This window comes from Apium graveolens, chromosome 8 (assembly GCF_009905375.1).
Source record: "Apium graveolens cultivar Ventura chromosome 8, ASM990537v1, whole genome shotgun sequence".
Classification (NCBI taxonomy): domain Eukaryota; kingdom Viridiplantae; phylum Streptophyta; class Magnoliopsida; order Apiales; family Apiaceae; genus Apium; species Apium graveolens.
The window spans coordinates 191,631,448-191,654,321 of NC_133654.1; the positions used below are offsets into that span (position 1 = coordinate 191,631,448).

Sequence of the window (22,874 nt, forward strand, 5' to 3'; positions counted from 1 at the left end):
CTTGCAGATTTAATTTTAAAATGTGATTAATTAATATGTATTAATTTAAAATGATAAATAAATCTATAATATATTCAATATTTCTCTAATAATAATAAACAATTAACCATTCGTAAATCCTAATGATATCAATTCTAAATATTTAGTTTTAAGACCTCGACAATTTTATAGTATTTCCTCCATCTTATTTTAATAGTCCAATTTATAAATAATTTTCAAAATATTTGTAATGTTCACCATTCCATGTAAATTTTATAATTTTATTATTGACTAAATTAAGTGACAAGATCATACTCATAAATATAATTGCATAAAAATTTAAAATGCACAATATTGTGTGTGTGTATTTGTATATACTTACTTATCTCTTGAAATATGTGTAATTAATATAGTAAGATATGAAAGCTACTTTTAAGTTATATATTATTGTGTGAAAATGAGAAAAAAAATAATATATTATTTTCTTAATATGTGTTAAATTTGTAATTTGAAATATTAAAATAGGACGGAGGAGTATATTTTAGAGCTTGGTTGAATTACGAGACCGTCATATAAAGCAACCCTTTATTCTACAAATATAGAAAACGGCACGTGAGTAGTGGAAACGGTGAGGCATGTGAGACAGTCGGTTGGTGGCGGTTAGTAAAAAATAGTGGTAGTATTGGAGTTGCTAGTAAAAAAGATAAAAAACAACCTAATCAAGGTCAAAAAGGAAGCGGGGTTAATTTGACGGCGTTAAATTAAACGTCAAATAGAATTAATTGGGGGGGGGGGGGGAGTCTATAAAAGAAGCCGTTAAGCTGGTTCTGCATCTTTCACTTCAACCAGTATCCACTTCTCCCCCCTGTTTTTCCACTACTCTGTCGCTCTCTCTCTCTTTACATTACTTTTTCCCTCCTTGTGGTTGTAGATCCACTTTTTTTTTTATAGAGAGAGATAACATTACTTGTACTTATAAACGTACATTTATATATATACTGAGAGAGAAGAAGGTTACTGAGAAAGTGGATAACTTACTGACGATGGCGGTTTCTAAAAACATGATCTGTCTTTCTGCATTGCTGCTTCTCTTGCTCTTCGTCGGAGCTAAGGCCATTCTCAACAACTCCGGTGATCTCCATTCTATCAAGTTCGTCTCTCTCTCTCTCCCCCCCCTTTTAAGATTACACATGCTCTGTTTTTAGCTCTAGGATCATTACAACACAGCTTACTCGAGCTAATTTATTGAGCATTTTTACCACAATTTCAATTTTTAGCTCTATTTTACAAAATTGTTTACAATTAATCAGCTAAATTATAGACATTAGCAACTCAATAATGCATTTAATGGTACAAATTTGACCTCGTTTTTACATTCTCCAGGACTGATGAGAAAGCAGAGTTACAAAACTCAGTCAACTCGTCAATGGCGCCAAGGTAATTGTACCGAGTCGACTCACTCCCCTCCTACATTATTCCACACTACTCCCAAACGTTTGATCACTTGCTTAATAAAACCACAAATAAATCGTAGCTGTTGATTCCACAATATTCTCATAGAAATAGATACGTGGTAGTGTATGTATAGATCTGACCGTTATGTTAGTTCTTCGGATTCCTATTTGCCGTTTACTGTTAGTATCACTGAAACAAAAGTCCGCATTGGGTCTCACATTATATTTCCATATTTACCCCTACAAAACCACTTTTATTCTAATTTTATACACTATTTTAAGGGTATTTAAGTCATTTAGCTTCTCACTCTCACTCTCTAGATAGTTTCTCTCTCTAGAAGGTAGTTTTTAGTTAACTTGCATTGTAAATCCCAAGAAACACTTTTTTACAAATGTCTAGAATGTGAAGAGTACTGTATTCTCTTCTTCTATCTCGAGCTTTGTGTGTATTTGCACTTACATTTTGTACTTTCTTGTATACTTGTCTGTATATTTTGTTATCGTGCGAAAAGGGTTTTTTTGTTTCTCGGTTTTGGGTCGGGTTTTTTTACCCAAATGGGTTTATTGCACAATGAGCTTAGACTTGAAGTAAATGGGTTTGTTGGCTTATTGTTCGGTTATTTATGGGGTGTTTGTTGGTTTGGTGATGAATTATATTGACTATTAATTTGTGTTTTATAATTTATATGTTTTAGGTTGGAAGATGATGATGGTGAGAGCTTAAATGAGCATGCTGTTTCTAACCCAGATGAGGTTGCTTCAATGGTTGACATGTAAGAAACCCCCCCCTCTAATCTAAGTACGTATGATGTGTATGTAATATCTTGGAGTATCTCACTTTGTCATTTTCATGTTTTTTCTGCTACATTTATGTTTAAACAATGCACTATAAAATTTGGTATTAAGAGAAATCAAGAGTGATGTTTAAATTAAAGAAGAAATAATAATGTTTTTATCTGCTACATTCTTCTGCAATTGTAAATCTTGCTTGTTAGGTTCAATCACATGGGGGCTTCTGTAATCCATATCTTAGACATTAAATTCTTTCATTCTCTCTTTCTTTTCTGTTTTTTTATAACCCCACCAACCATGTGTTATTATTAATTTGATAATGACAGAGATGTGAAAATAGTTTTATTTTACTCTGCTATAAGCTCATGCTCACCTTCTGTTCCACTATAACAACCTTGTATTTATATATCTAGAATTAGAAAATAAAGAATGATCTTTTTATGTTTTGGTCACAACTTACCATTGTAATAAAAGTTTGGAATCATCTGTTGCTGATAATTTACATACATGATTTCATTTATTGTATTGAGTTTGCTTTTCTCAATCATGTGAATGTTTGTTAAATGTAGCACATTTGTGAGGTTAGCACTGTTGTTTACACAAGTATGTAAAAATATGAATTTCTGATAAGCAGATGATGCTTGTCCAATGTGTGCATAAAAGTCATCTTATCTTTCCTATGCATCCTTTAGTATGTCCCATGGCAGCATCAACCATGTGGGAAGAAAATAAGAAAAGTAGGCACCTTCAACTGTACGATGCTTCCATTAGCTTCTAATAAACCAATTGTATTTGTCCCATTAAACAGGGAAGACCATGCTTTCCTTTAGTATGAGGACGGATTAGTTTGTTTTGTTTCTACCTTTTTCAGAAATAGTTAATTCAACCGACACAGTTTACAATTACATAGCAAAATTTGTTCCATTTCATCTTTGTAAAGGGTTAATAATAGGGAAACTAATTATCTCTAGTGGCAATTTAATATCTTAAGGCCTTTCAGAAACTTGGTATGATCTGTAATATGTGCTTGTTTTGGTATAAAAATCTACCACGATTAAGCTAATCGTATTCTTAAATAATGTTTAAACACATTTTAAACTTCTATTTATTATATTACAGGAGCATCAGAAACAGTACTGAGCGGAGGAAATTGGGATTTTTTTCCTGTGGAACTGGTAATCCCATTGATGATTGTTGGCGTTGTGACTCTAACTGGCATCGCAACCGCAAGAGGCTTGCTGACTGTGGCATTGGTTTTGGCCGAAATGCCATTGGAGGTCGTGATGGTCGCTTCTATGTTGTCACAGATTCCCGTGATGATGACCCTGTTAACCCTAGACCTGGTACGCTCCGCCATGCTGTTATCCAGGACAGGCCCCTTTGGATTGTGTTTAAGCGCGACATGGTGATACAATTGAAGCAGGAGCTTATCATGAATAGCTTCAAGACAATTGATGGTAGAGGGGTGAATGTCCATATTGCTAATGGAGGGTGCATCACCATCCAGTTTGTAACTAATGTTATAATTCATGGTCTGCATATTCATGACTGCAAACCCACTGGCAATGCTATGGTGAGGAGTTCCCCAACTCATTTTGGCTGGAGGACGATGGCTGATGGTGATGCCATTTCCATCTTTGGATCAAGCCACGTCTGGGTTGATCATAATTCACTATCTAACTGCGCAGATGGTCTTGTTGATGCTGTCATGGGCTCAACTGCCATTACAGTTTCCAATAATCATTTCACCCACCACAATGAGGTGCATTTATTTCTCTAACCATTTAAACATAGTCTTTCTAGCTGACTCATTTAATTGGAAGTGCTAAATTTGTTATGTGAATTAGGTTATGCTGTTGGGTCACAGTGATTCCTATATGAGGGACAAGCAAATGCAAGTTACAATCGCATATAACCATTTTGGAGAGGGTCTTATTCAAAGGATGCCTAGGTAACATATAATTTCCAAACAAATAATTCTTATTTCTAGTATCTGATTATGACAGTATTAAACAATTAGGAAAATATTCTACTGTAAGCATAGTTCATATATTATGGGATTCAAAAGATGATCTTGACTCTAATTCTCTAGACCAGTTTCCTTTTATTTTCTCTTAACTGATATCGTATGATAACTGTAGCTAATTTGAAAAGTGACTTTCTGTAATACAAAATTACAACTACATTGATAAACATTGCAGATGCAGACACGGTTATTTCCATGTAGTTAACAATGACTATACTCACTGGGAGATGTATGCAATTGGTGGAAGTGCAAGCCCTACCATTAACAGCCAAGGAAACAGATACTTAGCCCCTGCTAATCCTTTTGCAAAGGAGGTATGTCTATCATATGTTCCATGTCCAGTTTTGTTTTCTTATATGAAATTAAAAATATGTTACTTGGCTAGAGGAGAGTTAATAATAATAATAGCAATTGTTAAATGATTTTCTTAAATATGCTTGGGCAGGTGACAAAGCGAGTGGAGACACCTATTGGTCACTGGAAGGGTTGGAATTGGCGATCAGAAGGAGACTTGTTACTTAATGGAGCCTACTTCACTCCATCTGGAGCAGGATCTACATCTAGCTATGCCAGAGCTTCAAGCTTAGGGGCAAAATCTTCTTCCATGGTCGGCACAATCACTTCTGGAGCTGGTGTTCTTGGCTGTCGCAGAGGCCACCAGTGCTAGCGAACAACCCAAATAGTTATATAAAAAAGTTTTTTTTTCTTTTTTCTTTCACTCCTTTTAAGTCTTTCTGGATTTCCCTTGCCATTTTCATTTTTACTATTAAAAATCTCCGCACCGACCTAAATTTTCATATTCTACACCATATCCGGTCTTCATTATTGCGTTTTGGCAAGTGTACAATTTACACATGTCAATGATTTATCCTCCCATATCCTCCTTCCCACCATGGTTGTGCAACCTCGGCCTGCTCTAACTGAAAAAAATTCCATTTAAGAAGTAGGTGCAGAAGTGTTGTTCATCATTCTCTCCCTTTCATTTTCAGCCTATAAACCTCATGCATTTCCCTCTTCCTTGCCACTACTACTACCACTATTACCATTGGACTGCCTACTCACCTTACATATCCCGTAGTTTGGCATTTACATTATACTGTGTTGGCAATTTGGTTTTTAGGAACAGAATGAGTTTGTAATTTGTCTTTTGTTAGTTTTTTTAAGTCATACGTACAAGTTATATAAGTGTGAATGTCAAGACTCTGCCATTGAGAAAAAAGAGCTTTGGTAATAGATGCTGCTGCATAGTCTGCTTACTCTCTTCTTGTGATCTTAACAATCAAAACATTTTGTTCAGTTGATGATATCCTTATGATTGTATATGCAATTCCCCCGTTTTAAAGTCTTTAGTATATAAAAACCTGTTAAGATAGTCTGTGTGTAATATTGTAATTGTACATTAGTTACAGTTTCAATCTGCGTGTGTGAACAATTATGCCAATTTCAGTATACTCTGATTCTTGGTTATATTGCAGTATATTTGCAGTAGCTTGAGGATGTAAGTTGTGCGGATACTGGATAGTTAAAGTCACTACTCACTTTTACCCTTATTTTGAATAATGAGAGTTAGCTGGGAAACTCCTTTTGCTTTTTTCACCATTCCCGCTTGAAACTGTGAAGACCAAAAAGAAGTGTCAAACATATAAATTTACCATCAACATGTGTTGTTCAAACTTCAAAGGCACCTAGTGATCAGCTTTTTCACCTTTTTACCCCCCGGTTGAGGAATTTAAACTTTAGGCCCTAATTAATAGAAGTTGCAGTTAGTCGCTAATTTGATGGTGAGAATGAGGGGGTGAGGGAACAAAAAACTAAATCATGTGTAATATGGGCCATGTGCCATGATGTTATGCCTTCCTCTCTCCCTACTACTACTCATCATTGGGTCCTCCCTCTTTTCATTTTACCAAACTTTTGCACATGCATACTTTGATCATTCAGCATTCAGGTGTGACAGCAATAACTGTAACTAACAATATTAGCTACTGATAAGACTTTCATACTCTGTTGACAGTTTTCATCAAATGTTTGTTGTACCAAAATTTACCAAGAAAAGTTTAATGGAGATTGGTATGGTTGTTGATCTAATGTAGTAGTTGACTTCATTATGTCTTAACAAATTTATAAGAGGTTATATGGAGTCATCCAACTAGAACATAATTAGATTTGCAGAACTAATTGTAAGTGTGTTGGGGGAGGATGAAATTGCTAGGAGGAGGTTGTACACAGTGGCTGAACTTGAATTTTATAAAAACCCGGGCTAAAATAATTTAATAAATAAAATAATCGTAATACTACTATATTTCTTTGTAATTTTTTGTATTAGTACGGAATTTTTTATTGATCTTAGGAGGTTAAACGGGGCTTGATCCTGGGTTGCTTCCCCTTGTACTTTTCTTTTCTGATGATTGATTACACACTGGCATTGTATCATGGGTCGAACTCTCGACTTCAAGGGAGACAAGAGCTCAATCGTTGCACCGATTCTTCTCGTATATCTTGTACAAGTCAACTAGTTTAAAATTTAGAGTGATTTAGAATAAGGGGGAGTGTGTAGTAGGAGGTAAATGCAGTAATTAGACAATTTTCAAGACTCGAAGGAAGAAATGTGCATGATGATCAATGGAAGCAGTACAGTCAAAGTAAAGTATATTGACACGAGTACAGCAGAGCTACGTTGTATCTTGTATCAGTACCCAGATTCTCTACAAATCTTTTAACTTAAATTCACTGTAAAATCTCGACTAGCTTGACTTTGTGGAACAACTTGGATATGTACATCGCTCATGCAAGAATCCAGACAGTAGACTCTTGAATTCCCTACTTGATTGATATAATGATATTACTGTACACAAGATTATAAGATTCGGTCTAATGTACCAGTTTTCTATGCCCTGTCCATATGTTCTGTAACACTAACAACTAACAAGTCCATATGTTAGATGACTTTGATTTTTGTACATGACATAGGGGGTTTCTTGTTTCACTTCATATGAAAACTGATTTAATTCAAACTCAGATTGATTTTACTGGTCGTGACAGTCGAATACATCTTTCACAGACTTGTTACTTGCAACCTTTCTTGTTAGACTAGTTATGCATCTTAACCAGCAGTACGCCAGTACCCCTTTCGATACTATGCTTTTTACTTATTCATCACTTTGACCATTTACTAACCACTGAATGGAACAGATAAGAGTGGACAAATGTGAAAAAAACAGTCATTGATTGTTTCATTTCGGTAATGTCCGACTGTCCGTACGAGTCAAAAATCAACCTGACCAATTAGTGATAGAAAAATAGCTAAACGAGTTATGGATAAAAATGCATCCGAACCATCGACACCATTACGGAAACGAACATGTTGGTGAATAGGACTAGCGAGTTTGACTCGTTTAAGATAGACTTTGATTCTTTTACTAATAGTATTCGGGCTCCGGGTTCAACCTCAAAGGCCCAAAAGAAGTGGCGTTCTGGGGTAATTTTTTTATTTTTTTGCTTTTTTCTCTTTCCTTCCAGATTGAATTGCAGTTGTGTTGAATTGTGGTTAAGTGTTTGTAAGTGGGAAATATGTAATGGAGACCTAATTTTGAGTCTTCATATTAAATTGGAAAAAAAATTATTTTGGTGTAATTTTTTTCGTTGGGTAGTCATGCAAGCCTATTTATAATAAATAATTTTTGTTTTTTTTTTTTAAAAAGTGTATGTATGACTTTTTGTGCCCTCAAAAAGGGTAGTTTGGTAGTCGACAACGAAAATATTCAATGAAGACCTAGTTTTGTGTCTTAATATTAAATTGGAAAAAAGCATTTTAGTGTATTTTTTTTATTGGGGAGTCATGCAAGCCTATTTATAGTATGTAATATTTGTATTTTTTTAAAAAAAGTGTATATATGACCTTTTGTGACTTCAAAAAAGGGTACCTTGGGAGTTGGCAAAGAAATGTTTTTATGAAAGGGTAGTTTGTATTTTTTTTGCTGTTATAGAAGACAATAACATCTTTTAGTAAAAGTAACAAGATAAAATCGACTTGTCAACTTTTAGAAGTCCGAATTTTCAGAAAAATATGAAAAGTTAAAAGAAGTACTGTGTTTACGTAAAGGAAATGCAGATTTCCTAAATTCACGGGAGTAGGCACATGCAAATTTTTGAAATGATTTGACAAGTCAACTTTTGTTTTGAAGTGAATGACACAGGTGAATAATTTCATTTTAAAATTTATAGGGTGAATAATATCAATTATTTTCATATTCGTAACTGCACAACCTAATATTACATTTTGACCATGTAATATGCCTATAAATAGCTGCAAAACTATAAGCCATCAACTAAATTTCCCCCTTTGTAGTATATTAGTTTCTAAATTTTGAGGCTGCTACAGTCAAGTCATGGACAAGGGCAAGGGACACGCTAGTTCTGATATTCATGATTACGGGGAAATTAATTGGTATAAATGGACCGAATCTCAAGCACGGGATGAAGCTCAACAAGCAGAAATTAGGCAGGTCAAACAATTTGTGAGAAGAATGCGAGGTATACGGGCCGCACAAGGACATGCCGTATGTGATAATGAACAGTTCGTTGACTATGGGGAAATGCACTTGAAGTTTATGAAATCATCGATCGAGTATGAAGAAAACATTAATAAGAATTTCAACTCTGGTCACATTTCAAAGGAGGAACACGAGTACGAGTTAAATGAAATGTCTCGACATTACCACTTCATGGAGGACGAGCTTGAGATGAGGAAAAAGGAGTACGAGGATGCATACGCAAAGCGTAGGGCTGAAAGGATACGTGAAGAGCACAAGGAGTGGGATGAAAAATATGCGAAATATATCGTCAAACTTGGGGAATTTTCTCAAGGACACGTATATGTCATGGAAATCAGGGGCCCCACGCATTGCCATCGCGTGATACTCGGTCGAGTACGTACGCCTCGACCCACGGATATGGGGAGGGAGGTCATATGCATACATCCCCTCACATACAAGAGGATGAGGACGTTGATGATGAGTTTGATGAGTACGTAGTAAATCTGGCGGATGACTAAAAAATTGAGAGATTCATTCATTTTCTAATTTTCAGCTGTAATGTATTTCTCTTATTATATGTTTACATAATCAATGTTCCCTTGTAATGTAATTTGTTCCCAAGATGAATGGAAAATGCACTCGTTATTGCAATTTTTTGTTTACTACTTTACAGAAACATTTGTACTAATTGTGATAATATTCCCAAAGTTGATGACTTTTTTAGAAGTGGTTGTAAAAATTTTTTTGAAAAAAGTTTATTCCATGTATTAGTATTCTTGGAAAAGTAAGTAGCACGTGAATCTTACAGGCATGTATTATTACTTGTTGGTAAATTTATGAGTTTTGACTACTCAGAAATGGAAGTATAAAATGATGATAAGGAAAATGACAAGGAAATGAGTTAGGTATCCCGTGAATACACAGTAGAAAGCACATGCAACAGTTTGACTGAAGTTTTCACTTGTTAGAGATGAAAGTTAAAGAAGTTACTTTTACGAATGCCAGTCTGCAACTGTAAAGTTGGAAGGGTCCTCCACAGATAGGTAGCCATATACAGACTGCAAGAAAGTAATTAAGTAGTCTTGTCAAATACAGTAGAAGTTGTAAAAGCTATATGATGTGACAAATGAATGTTAACTGTTTCGAAATAGTATGAGACGTAAGTAGCACGTGAATGTTACAAGCATGTCTAGTTAATTTGTGTGGCCTTGCGTCCTTATTTATTATGTAAATATGATGTTGTTCGGAAGTTAATGTTGTATACTAATAGAAGAGCAATGAGTTATACTCCTGGTGATATTATTCGAGCTACTGGTCGGAAATGGTTTTGTGATGACGATTTTAGATATTCAATGAATCCAAATTTACGTTACTCAAGAGGTTCAGTAATCAAGATGCATAGGGAGTGGGAATGGCGTGTAGGGAGTTTGCAAATATGTGTAGCCCAATGTCAAGAATATGGAGTGCGAGTAACTAAACAACGCGCCATACACATGCAGCGAGACACCGCTCAATAATTGGAACTAGCTTTATTCCGTGCAAGAGAGGAAGAGAATCGAATGAGAATGTCTTTAAACCAGATGGATCTAGAAAGAAAATGTAGGGAGTTTGCTGAAGATGGTGACCATCACAGCGCAAGAATATATCATCATTTCGCTACGAGTCCCGATTATATTTCCGATTTCTACTTGTCCGATGATGAGTAATATTTCTGAATATTGTATTTTGATAGAGAACTTTATTATTTTGAGCTTTTGAAATTATTATTTTATATTTCTGAATGATTTGACTACTTAGATAGTGTGTGAGTGTTTATGATAAATTTAGTATGAAGTACTGTACAATTGTAATGTGACGTAGTTGTTAGCATGCCCTATAAATGTCTTGGGCATTTCAATTGGAAATCATAAAATGGATAAGGGTAAAAAAAGATCATCGTCAAGCACATCTAAGTCCATTTGGCGTCAGCTTAGTATCGCGGAATGTATCGCTCGCAGAAAGAAAATGAAAGAAGATGAGAGTGGCAGAAAGAAGAAGAAGTGTGTGAATCAAAACATTTTGGGCGAGATAAAAGCTGATAAAGAAAAGCTCCGAAAGGCTTACAATGATCGGTCCCTGCCGGAGGACGAACGCATCCGTCAGATCGATGAAGTGTATAAAAAATATGACAAAATGGAAATCAACCTGATTGAAAGAGAAGATAGTGAAATTGCATGGTATGTTGAAGGTCATCAGGCCTGGCGTGACGTTGGAGAAGATGCGGATGAAGAAGAGGGTGAAGTTGTGGAGAGTGCAGGAACTGATGAGGATCAATATGTTGTAAACCTTGCAGATTTTTAAGTTCTTTCTGATGTTTGTTGTATAATTTTAGTAACAATTTGAACGCCTAATTGGAATGTTTGTTTTGAATGGGATAAACCTAATAGGAGTTCCACATTTTGAAGCTCGAATGGACAACACAATAACCAACTTTTGCATGTAATGTTCGAAATAGCAAGATAAAAAACTTAAATTTATACAAATGACAATGATGGTAAAGAAGCTAAGAAAATGCATTGAAGCTAAGAAACGAGCAAGTAGAAGTTCACGTTGTTAAGTGTGGAAGCCCTGGGCATTCTTGCTACGCTTGGTGTGACCTTCTTGGTTGCATACACTACATTTCTTTCCTGACCGCGGACCATCAATCTCCGTTTGGATCCGCACCGATTGCCCCTTATCTCCACGTTTTTGCTTAAGTTTCTTCAATGATTCATCCGCTACTAACTTTCCATACCCCTTCCAAAGTGGGGGTAATTCATAGTTCCAGTATTCGGTTGGTTATAAGGGATAAATAATTGGCCGATACAAGTTCTCCATTGTCTGGTTTTATGGCAATTTTCAATGAAATGATCCCAACTCAGTCCACGTCTTATACAACCAGCCATTGCGTGAGAGCACATCATGTGATGCGTCACCCATTTTCCACACGTGCACATACGGTCGTTGAGGTTGACGATATGGGTCTTACCTCCCTTTACCCTTCCCTTAGCAGTTGTGTATTGACATGTACCTATTTTCAAGATACCACGTGCACGGTGAAAAGTAATAACCGTATGTCCAATTGCCTTTCTTTGAATTTTTGCTAACATGGCGGCTGAACGCGCACATAACAGTTGACCCTGTTGCACACCGTCATCTACTTTATTTCTATGTGTGTCAATAATCATGACCGCCTTGTAGAAGAGGTACTCCATCATCACTGTTACTGGAAGGAAATAAGCCCTTCTTATGTTTCCGTTGAAACCCTCAAGCATGTTGGTGGTCGTTTGACCATAGCGAACACCATTATCGTGGGAAAGTGTCCACCTCTCAACGGGTATTCTTGCAAGATAGTCAAGGACAGGGGGGAAATTTCACCAATCCTTGCCATGTATGCATCATGCTTGGAGACTTGTGTGGTTGTGCCAGATTTCCATATCCATTTCTTTAGTTCACCGCCTGGGTGATTATGGCAGACGTTGCTCCGGACATGCAGTAGACAGAATCTGTGGATGCCTAATGGCTCAGCAAATCCGTTTTGAGGGTCTCTAACTGTGGAAAGAATACTGGCTGCTCGATCAGAGATGATGCACACGCCGGTCTTTTGGCGACAGACATGTCTCCGAATACGTTGCAGAAACCAAGACCAGTTCTTATACGTCTCCTCATCAACCAAACCATAGCAAAGAGGAAAAGGGTGGTTGTTTGAATCTACACCCATGGCAACAAGCAGCTTTCCCCTATATCTTCCCTTCAAGAAAGTTCGGTCTATTGAAATCACAGGACGTGCATGTTGCCACCCGTCCATCATTGCCTTCAAACACCAAAAGATTCGCTTGCAAACGGACGTGCCCCGTTCCTGAGCATGAGGCACGACATCGATCTCAACAATGGTTCCAGGATTTGTCTTCTTGATGGCTGCAAGAAACATGGGAAGAGCTTGATATGTTGTAGCCCAACTTCCATAGACTTCCTCAATGGCTATTTGTTTGCCTCGTCACGCTTTCTTGTACCCCACTATATGGTTGTGCTCGTTGTTGATAAGCGGGATAATGGTTTTAATGGGGATTTTTGGTGTATCTATCACCTGTTTCACATGTCATTGAGCAGTGTCAAAATATTTTCACCAAATATGTAGGGGAGTTAAATAGTTATGTATGTTAAATTTCTTACAAGTGGTTTCACAAGCTGCGAAATCATCCTTGCAGATAGCTTCTTGTGATCTTGCAACGGCTGATCAACCAAGCATCTGTGTTCCTCTCTATTCACATTTATCCTCCAGTAACCAAAATTATGCATAAAAGCAACTCGCATCCTCCAGTTACAGCCCTCAGCCCGGCACTGAACAATGAGCTGTTCTTTGTTACTCTTTGTCATTTTATATGTACGATCAGTGGCAATATGAGCACGCTTGACTGCCAACAACAGGGTTGTTTTGTCACGGTAACACTTTCCTTCACTCAGCTCCCCCTGATCGAGGTCTTCATCAACATACATATCATTAGGGCTATCTATTATTGGGGGGATATATTTCTCCGTGCGGAACCATGGAGCCCTTGGAACATGTTGCTCTTCCCCAGGTGTTGGAAACATGGTAGAAATTTCTATATTCCTCTCTGTTGTGCATATGTTATGTACTTGATGATTTAATAAAAAAAACATCTAAGTAGATTTTACTTAGTGAGATAATGTAGCACTCGACGGATAAGAATTATAGTCCCGACGGATAACTCATTATAGTCCCGACGGATGTTAACTTATTATCCATCGAGTGAGTAGCTTATGTAATAATGAGTCTGTAGCACAGTTCTGTATACATCTTTGTATATATTCTGTAGTAGCCTATAAATCATGTTGACTTTAACTAGATATGCATAATAGGTTGATTAATTGTATATAAATGATGTCTTGTAATTCTGTATAAGTGAAATGAAGTCAAGTGCCAAAATAGCTATCGACGGATGATTAACAAAGCCATCGACGGATGATCAAATGACTATCAACGAATGTTTAATATAGCAGTCGACGGATGATCAATGAAGCCATCAACGGAAATTCATAAAGTCCAACGGATGATCATATAAAGAATTCAAACAACAGTTGAACAGTGAAAACGGAGCACAGCCGTCGAGATGTATACAAATCTACTGTGGAAACCCATTAACTAGGTAATAGAGGACGAAAAGTAGCGAAGCTTAAGACTGATAGTTTTTATATTTATTCGGTCTTTTTGACTTTGTAATCTTGGTAATATATATAAACCAAGAACGTAGCAAATAGAAGAATAGATAATTGAGATACACAAATAGAGAAATCTTTGTAAGCAGAATCCTTAGCATTTCCCTGTATTCTTAGTAGTTCAATTTGTAAGCAGCTGTGAGCATTCTTGCACACAGAGTCCTCTCGATATATAATATATATCTCTGGTGGAATTGTTTAAATCCACCAGAAAGTTTTTAAAGACTCTTCTTTTTAATTACTTATGTTTTGATTCAATTAAGTTTCTATTCCGCATTGTGCTAATCAAAACACTTATATCTATATTCGAGTTGAACATTTTTATTTCGAGAAAAAGGTTCAAGAATTCCATTCAACCCCCTTCTGTAATTCTTGCTATATTGTTAGGGGACTAACAATTGGTATCAGAGCAAGCTCTTAATCTACAAAGAGTTTAAAGATCAAAACAATTCAGCAAGATGAACAAGAAAGACGTTGGAGTCAAGATTCATTTTCTAGATAAAGATAATTACCATCATTGGAAGGTAAAGATGCATCTTCATATGCTTTCTCAAGATGAGGCCTATGTGGACTGCATAGAAAGAGGCCCTCATGTTCCAATGAGAGCTGCAACAGGAAACGATCCATTAGTTCCCAAGCCAAGGCACGAATGGTCTGATCCTGACATTGAACAAGTCAGGAAGGATAAAAAGGCCATGAACATTCTGTTCAATGGAGTTGATGGAGACATGTTTGACAACATTATCAACTGCAAAACTGCCAAGGAAGTCTGGGATACTATACAGATAATCTGTGATGGCACTGAGCAAGTTAGAGAAAATAAGATGCAGCTCTTGATTCAGCAATATGAGCATTTTCATAATAAGGAAAGTGAGCCACTCATTGACATTTTTAGTAGATTTTAAAAACTACTAAATGCTCTTAAGTTGCATGGAAGAGTCTATCAGACTAAAGACTCTAATATGAAATTCCTTAGATCTCTTCCAAAGGAATGGAAACCAATGACAGTCTCATTAAGAAACTCACAAGATTATAAAGAGTTTACTTTGGAGAGACTGTATGGCATCCTGAAGACCTATGAGCTTGAGATAGAGCAGGATGAAAGGATGGAGAGATGAAAGAAGAAAGGATGATCCATTGCACTAGTTGCTGATTTGGAAAAGGAGAAGGAAGTGAAGATGGAAGCTGTTGAGTCAACTTCTAAGGTCTGTGAGAGCAAGGGCAAGGGGCTTGCAGTAGAAAGTGAAGATTCATTGAGCCAAGATGACATGGAGGACATTGATGAGCACCTAGCATTTCTTTCCAGGAGATTTGCCAAGCTCAAGTTTAAGAAGAACTTTGGAGCAGCCAAGCCAAATAGAAACATGGTGGATAAGTCAAAATTCAAATGTTTCAAATGTGGCTTGGCAGGGCATTTTACAAATGAGTGTAGAAAGTCAGATTCCAGTAAGAAAAGGTTTGAGTCTGTGGATTATAAGCAAAAATATTTTGATCTACTCAAACAAAAGGAAAGGGCTTTTATTAAGAGAATGACTGGGCAACAGATGGTTTGGATGAAGATGAAGATATCAGCTATGTCAATCTAGCCCTAATGGCCAAGTCTGATGAAATAGAGACAAGTTCCTCAAGCAATCAGGTAATTACTACAAACCTTGCACATTTATCTAAAGCTGAGTGTAATGATGCCATAAATGACATGTCTACATAGTTATATCATTTGTGTGTTACACTTAAGTCTCTTACTAAAGAAAATGTTAAAATTAAAGAAAACAACTTGTTTTTAAGTGAGAGGAATAATGTGCTTGAGTCTCAGTTTGTTGATTTTGAGAAACTAAGAATTGAGTGTAAGATTGCCAAGGAGGAATTAACTGAGTCCTTAAAAAAGGAAGAGATTTTAAAGAAGCAGATCGAGCGTGAACAAGAGGTGATTAAAGCATGGAAAACATCCAGGGATGTCCATGCTCAAATCACCAAAGTTCAAGGAATTGAGTCTTTTTGTGATGAAGCCTGGAAAAAGAGCAAAGAGAAACTAGAACCTAATTTGGTAGATGGTTTGCTGACAGTTGTAGACTCGACGGATGATGAGGACTATCCGTCGGATAACAAAAAGTGTTATCCGTCGAAAGATGAAAATCCTCATCCGTCGGCTGTGAGCAAGCCCATTAGCAAAGCCAAACTAATCAAGCTGAATGAGAAGTATGGGTCTGTTTCCAAGAACTTTGTTTCAGGTGAGTCAAGTCAAGTTAAGAAAGGAAATAGGGCTAATGTTGGTCACATGACTGTCAAACAGTTAAGTGACAGACTTGAGATAAAAACAGAGATTAAATGGAAAGACAATAGGAATGGTAAAGTAGGGATTAACAAACACAATAACTACACACATGATAAATATGCTCCTAGAAAAATCTGTGTCAAGTGTGGTAGTGTAAATCATTTATCTGTTAATTGCAAATCTGCCATGCCTACTCCCATGTCTGTTCAGTCTCAATTTCCTAACATGAATGCCATGCCTCTCATGCCTGTTAATGCTATGCCTACGCAGAACATGAATGCACAGTTTGCTAATATGCCATTTGCACCTAATCCATATTATGCTGCATACGGTATGCCTCAAATGCCATTTAGCATGCCTTACTGGAATAACATGTTTACACCAAGCATGCCATTTCCTGTTAGCCATAATATACATGATAATTCTGTTGCATTAAATGGTTTCAAAGGTCCAACCCAAATGACTAAGGAAGAATCTGAAATTCCTAAGTCAAATGAGTTAAGACCTAAGAAACAGAAGAAGAAAGCTAACAAGGCAGGACCCAAGGAAACTTGGGTACCAAAATCAACTTGATTTGATTTTGATGTATGCAGGGAAACAGAAAGAATCTTTGGTACTTGGACAGTGGTTGTTCAAGACACATGACTGGTGATTCTACCCTGCTCATAGAGTTTAAGGACAGAGCTGGCCCAAGTATTACTTTTGGAGATGACATCAAGGGTTATACTATGGGATATGGCTTGATTTCAAAGGACAATGTCATCATTGAGGAGGTTGCCTTAGTGGATGGTCTCAAACACAATCTGTTGAGTATCAGCCAGCTTTGTGACAAAGGCAATTCAGTAACCTTCAACAAAGAAGCCTGTGTTGTGACTAATAAAAGAAGCACCAAAGTGGTTCTCACTGGTGTGAGAAGAGGAAATGTGTACCTAGCTGATTTTAACTCAACTAAAGCAGAATCTGTAACTTGTCTTCTCATTTAAACTTCAAGACCATGAATGAGCTGGTAAAGAAAGAATTGGTAAGAGGTATTCCTCTAGTGGAGTTTTCAAAGGATGGACTGTGTGATGCCTGCCAAAAAGGGAAGCAGATCAAAGCATCATTCAGGAAGAAACTTTCTTCAGCAATTGAAGAGCCTTTAACACTGCTTCACATGGATTTTTTTGAACCAGTCAATGTATTGTCCATCTCAAGGAAAAGATTTTTCCTAGTAATTGTAGATGATTTCTTAAAGTTCTCTTGGACATATTTTCTAAAGTCTAAAGATGAGGCTAGTGAAATCATCATCAATCACATAAGCCAAGTCAACAATCATCCTGATTTCAAAGTTAGAAGAATCAGGAGTGACAATGGAACTGAGTTTAAGAATTCTGTCATGAGAGCATTTTGTGAAGAAAATGGGATACTGCATGAGTTTTCAGCAGCAAGAACTCCACAACAGAATGGAGTAGTGGAAAGGAAGAACAGATCACTTATTGAAGCTGCAAGGACAATGCTTGAAGAATCTAAACTACCAACATATTTCTGGGCTGAAGCTGTAAATACTGCATGCTACACTCAGAACATTTCTCTGATTAATCAAGCAAGATGCATGACTCCCTATCAATTATTCAAGAACAAGAAGCCAACTCTAAACTTTCTTCATGTATTTGGCTGCAAATGCTATATCCTGAGAAATCAAACTGATCAAAATGGGAAGTTTGATGCTAAAGAAGATGAAGGAATTTTTGTTGGATATGCTGTTGGTAAAGCATATAGAGTCTATAATCTAAGAACCAACATTGTTGTGGAATCTATACATGTTGTGTTTGATGATAAAAAGATTGAAGGACTAAAAGATGGAGATTACCATGAGAGCCTCAAATTCGACAATGTGGAGATGGTTAGTGATGACAGTGATGATGAGAGTGATCAAGAAATAGTGTCTAAGGATAATGCAGACAAACCTACCACCAATGAAGCACAAAACTCAACATTCGTCGAGTTGCATAATACTTCATCCGTCGGAAGGCAATCTGTGTTATCCGTCGGAAGACAACCTGCCTCATCCATCGGTACTCAAAATTCACCATCCGTCGGGTTATCAAAAGGAGCAGGAGGTCAAGACAGATCACCTATAGAAAATTCTCCTTTCTCAAATCAAAGATCCACAAACTCAGGGGGAGTTTCTAGCAATCAAAACTCAATCACACATTAAGACAATCATGAGGTCTCTTCATCTAGAGCTAATCTACCTCAACAAAGGAAATGGACAAAAGATCACCCTTTTGAGCTTATCATTGGTGATGTTTCTTCTAGAGTTCAAACAAGAAGAGCAACTCAGGAAGAATGTCTATACAGTAGCTTTCTATCAAAGGAAGACCCAAAGAAGGTAGAAGAAGCTTTGTGGGATCCTGATTGGATTTTAGCTATGCAGGAGGAGCTAAACCAATTTGAAAGGAATAATGTATGGAAGCTGGTACCCAGGCCTAAAGGAAAGAATCCAATAGACACCAAGTGGGTATTCAGAAACAAGATGGATGAAAATGGCATAGTAATCAGGAATAAAGCTAGATTGGTTGCTAAGGGTTATTGTCAGCAAGAAGGAATAGATTTTGATGAAACTTTTACTCCTGTTGCAAGACTTGAAGCCATCAGAATCTTCTTAGCCTATGCAGCCCATGCCAATTTCAAGGTCTATCAAATGGATGTCAAAAGTGCCTTTCTAAATGGAGATTTGGAGGAAGAAGTGTATGTTAGTCAACCTCCTGGTTTTGAAGATCCAAATTTTCCAGAATATGTCTATTATCTTCTGAAAGCAGTTTATGGACTGAAGCAAGCACCTAGAGCCTGGTATGACACTTTATCAAAGTTTCTTTTGGAAAATCATTTCACAAGAGGTACTGTAGATAAAACTTTATTTTTCAGAAATGTTAATGGCTCTAGTATACTTGTTCAAATTTATGTAGATGATATTATTTTTGGCTCTACAGATGAGAAACTTTGCAAAAAGTTTGCCAAATTGTTGCAAAGTAAGTATGAAATGAGTATGATGGGAGAACTAACTTACTTTCTTGGTTTGCAAGTTAAGCAAGTTAGTGATGGAATATTCATTAGTCAAACTAAATATATTTTTGATCTTTTAAAGAAGTTTGATCTAATGGATTGTACATCTGCAAAAACTCCCATGGCCACTGCAACTAAGCTTGAACTAAACACTACTGAAAAGTCCGTGGATATTTCAAGTTATAGAGGCATGGTTGGCTCACTTCTGTACTTAACAGCTAGTAGACCAGATATAATGTTTGCTACATGTTTATGTGCTAGATTTCAGGTTGATCCTAGAGAATCTCACTTGATAGCTATTAAGAGAATTTTCAGATATCTTAAGGGAACACCAAAACTTGGTATTTGGTACCCTAGAGATCCTGGCTTTGATCTAACTGGTTATTCAGATGCAGATTATGCAGGTTGTAGAATTGATAGAAAGAACACAACAGGAGCCTGTCAATTTCTAGGAAACAAGCTTGTGTCCTGGTTCAGTAAAAAGCAAAATTCAGTTTCTACTTCTACAGCTGAAGCTGAATATATTGCTGCTGGCAGTTGCTGTGCACAGATTTTATGGATGAAAAATCAATTGCTAGACTATGGTTTGCAAGTTGAAAGGATTCCTATTTTCCGTGATAACACAAGTGCAATTGCCATCACTGAAAATCCAGTACAACATTCAAGGACAAAGCACATAGACATCAAGTACCTTTACATAAGGGAACATGTGATGAATGGTACTGTGGAATTACATTTTGTTCCAAGTGAGAAGCAACTTGCAGATATCTTTACCAAGCCACTGGATGAATCCACCTTTTCAAGGGTGGTAAGTGAGTTATGTATGCTTAATTACTCTTAAATTTATCTGAGTTATTTTGCAAGTTGTAATGCAGCCAGAAATTTAGTTGATCTTTAAATCTTGGATGAAATTTTGGCTATGTCAAAATTTGCATCTCGACGGATGACCCTTATCCATCGAGTCTAGTCATCCGTTGATATACTACTTGCTAATAAAAGTCAATTATTTTTCTGGAATACTTTATGACTCGACGGATATCAGTTTATCCTCATCCGTCGAATTGTCTAAATCTCAGCCGTTAATTTCCTGAACATTATCCATCGAGTATACTTACAATTTGTAAGCATTACACGACGGATAATGGGTGGAATTTTTACAGTTTAATTTTAAACGGCTATTTTAGGAAATTTCTATTGGTTAATTTACTTTACTTTATTATTTTTATCAGTTATTTTTGAGATAGTATAAAAGCTTATTTCATAGCAATTGTTTTCTTTTATCATTCTCAAATTCAACTGCTTTTATTTCATTCTCTCTCAAGCAAATATTCTCCTTCTCTTCAAGCTTTCATTCTCTAACAATGGCACCTGTAGTAAAGATTATGTCTCAAACTGGGTTCATTTATGAGAAGAACAACTTCACTGCTTTGGTCAATAAGGGTATTCAGCAATCAGAGGACTATCACAAGATGATGGACTTTGTGAAGAATTGCAAGCTAAATTATGCCATGCTGGAGTCACCCACAATCTTCTGTGAAGTTGTTAAAGAGATGTGGACCACTGCTATTTACAACTCTGCTGACAAGACCATCACTCTAACCATCAAAGGTAATGAGTTCTATATCAATAGTGATGTAATAAAAGCATGTTTCAAAATTCCTGATAATAATGTGACTTCACCACACAATGACACTGATATTATCAATATGCTTAATTCCATGCACTATGCACTTCCTACTACTAAACTAAGTGATATTAGGAGATTGGGTCTTAGGAAGTAGTGGAGTTTCTTGTGTGATGTGGTTACTAAAGTTTTCTCTGAAAAAGTCAGTAATTTTTATTCAGTGAATATTTCCATGCTTAACATGCTAGTTACGAATAAATTTTATAATTTCAGTGACCTTGTCTTGTTTGATTTAGGTTTTAAACTAGGTGAGTTAGCTAAAAGAGGAAAGAATGTGTATTATGCTAGATTTTTTATGTTATTGGCTAACCATCTATGTCAAGAGATTGTGCTTGAGAACCCAAACAACAAACTGGCTTGTTGGGTTCAAGAGAGAAGACTCATTACAGATTTGAACTGAGCCAACCATCACAGGGATGTGCCAATGTTCTATTTTCCTGTAATGCAGGCACCTCAGGTAAGTGAGGTAAGTTCATCCATCCCTACAACTATTCCAACCTATACTATTTCTTTGACTTCAGGAGTAGCTATGGAAACTATGCCAATGACTACAATTTCCAAATCTAAATCAAAGAAAACCCCTTCTGGTATCTCTAAAAAGGTACCAGTTGAAAAATCCACAAAAGCAAAAGAGGGGAGTGTGAAGTAGGGAAAGTCAGGTGAGGGAAGGGGTGAACATCAAAGAAACCCCAAGAATAAGGATGGAGAGTTGAGTGAATCCCAGCCTAGCCACACTGCAGTTTCCCAACAAACTGCAGTGCTTAAAAAGGATAAAAGCTCACTTCTAGCTACATCCTCCCAAAAGGATGCAGTTATTGAACAAAGCTCTCAGCCAAGAGCACATGCCAAAAGGGTTAGAGACACAAGCTCACCCCAAACTTACACAAGAAAGAAGAAATCTAAAACCTCTGGGGATGCACAGGGCACACACACAGTGCAAACTGGTGCTAAAGACACAGTCCCTGCACTCTCTCAAATTCAGTTTGATGTGGCTCCAATAAATGTGGAGTCACAGCCAAAATCTCTAATTATAGAAGTATCTGAAACACCATATTCACCAACAAACTCTCTGGAAGTGGATATGATAAACACTTCAATTCCTGATTCCCCTTCTTTAACTCTGTTGGGGAAGCCAAAATCTAGTGCAAGTGAGCATCATCTTTTAGATGATTTGTTGGCTCACTTGCCAATTCTTTCAGATTCTATTATGACATCTGTGCCCCAAATATCTTCAATCAACACAGTCAACAATAGTTTCTCTTCCCACCTCATTCATTTCTACTCTCTCGATGGATATTGCTCATCCATCGAGTAGTGATTATATCCCGACGGATAAGCCCTGTCCGTCAGATAACATTACCACTCACTCGACGGATATCACTTATCCGTCGAGTATCTCTGCACAACTTCAAACTTCAATTATTTCAAGTGCAGAAGATTTAGTGGTTGTACAGCCACTCTTAGGACTGAGAGAGGAGAGTGTATTGAGTGAGAGGCTGGGTTGCTCCCAGGCAAAAGGAGAGGAAAAGAGTGAAAATCAGCAATCCATTTATTCAGGATTGGCAAAAGTGAGTGAGAGGAGTCCCACCTTAGTAGGTGAAGGTGAGGGTGTGAGGGTGAGGAGCCAGGGTGAGACCCTGATGCAACAAAAGAGAGATTATGAGAGAAAAGCAGGTACAGAAGCTATAAGGGTGGATCTAGCCATTGCTAGTGAGTCAATGATTGTGGATGATGCTGAAAAGAAAAGACAATTTCAGCAACATTACAAAGCTGTAATTGATAACATTTCCTTGGATGCTGACACTTTTACTCACCCTGTGCCAGCCTATCA

General features: G+C 36.9%; 1 protein-coding gene across 1 annotated transcript; it reads left to right on the plus strand.

The window, feature by feature from the left end:
- Positions 1-873: 873 nt before the first annotated feature.
- Positions 874-5,623, plus strand: LOC141677357 (putative pectate lyase 8). The gene is made up of 7 exons (XM_074483249.1): positions 874-1,129; positions 1,363-1,416; positions 2,129-2,206; positions 3,345-3,987; positions 4,073-4,176; positions 4,427-4,565; positions 4,697-5,623. Exons 1-7 carry the CDS (start codon positions 1,023-1,025, stop codon positions 4,916-4,918), a joined length of 1,347 nt encoding a protein of 448 aa, XP_074339350.1. The 5' UTR covers positions 874-1,022; the 3' UTR covers positions 4,919-5,623.
- The last annotated feature ends 17,251 nt before the right edge of the window (positions 5,624-22,874 follow it).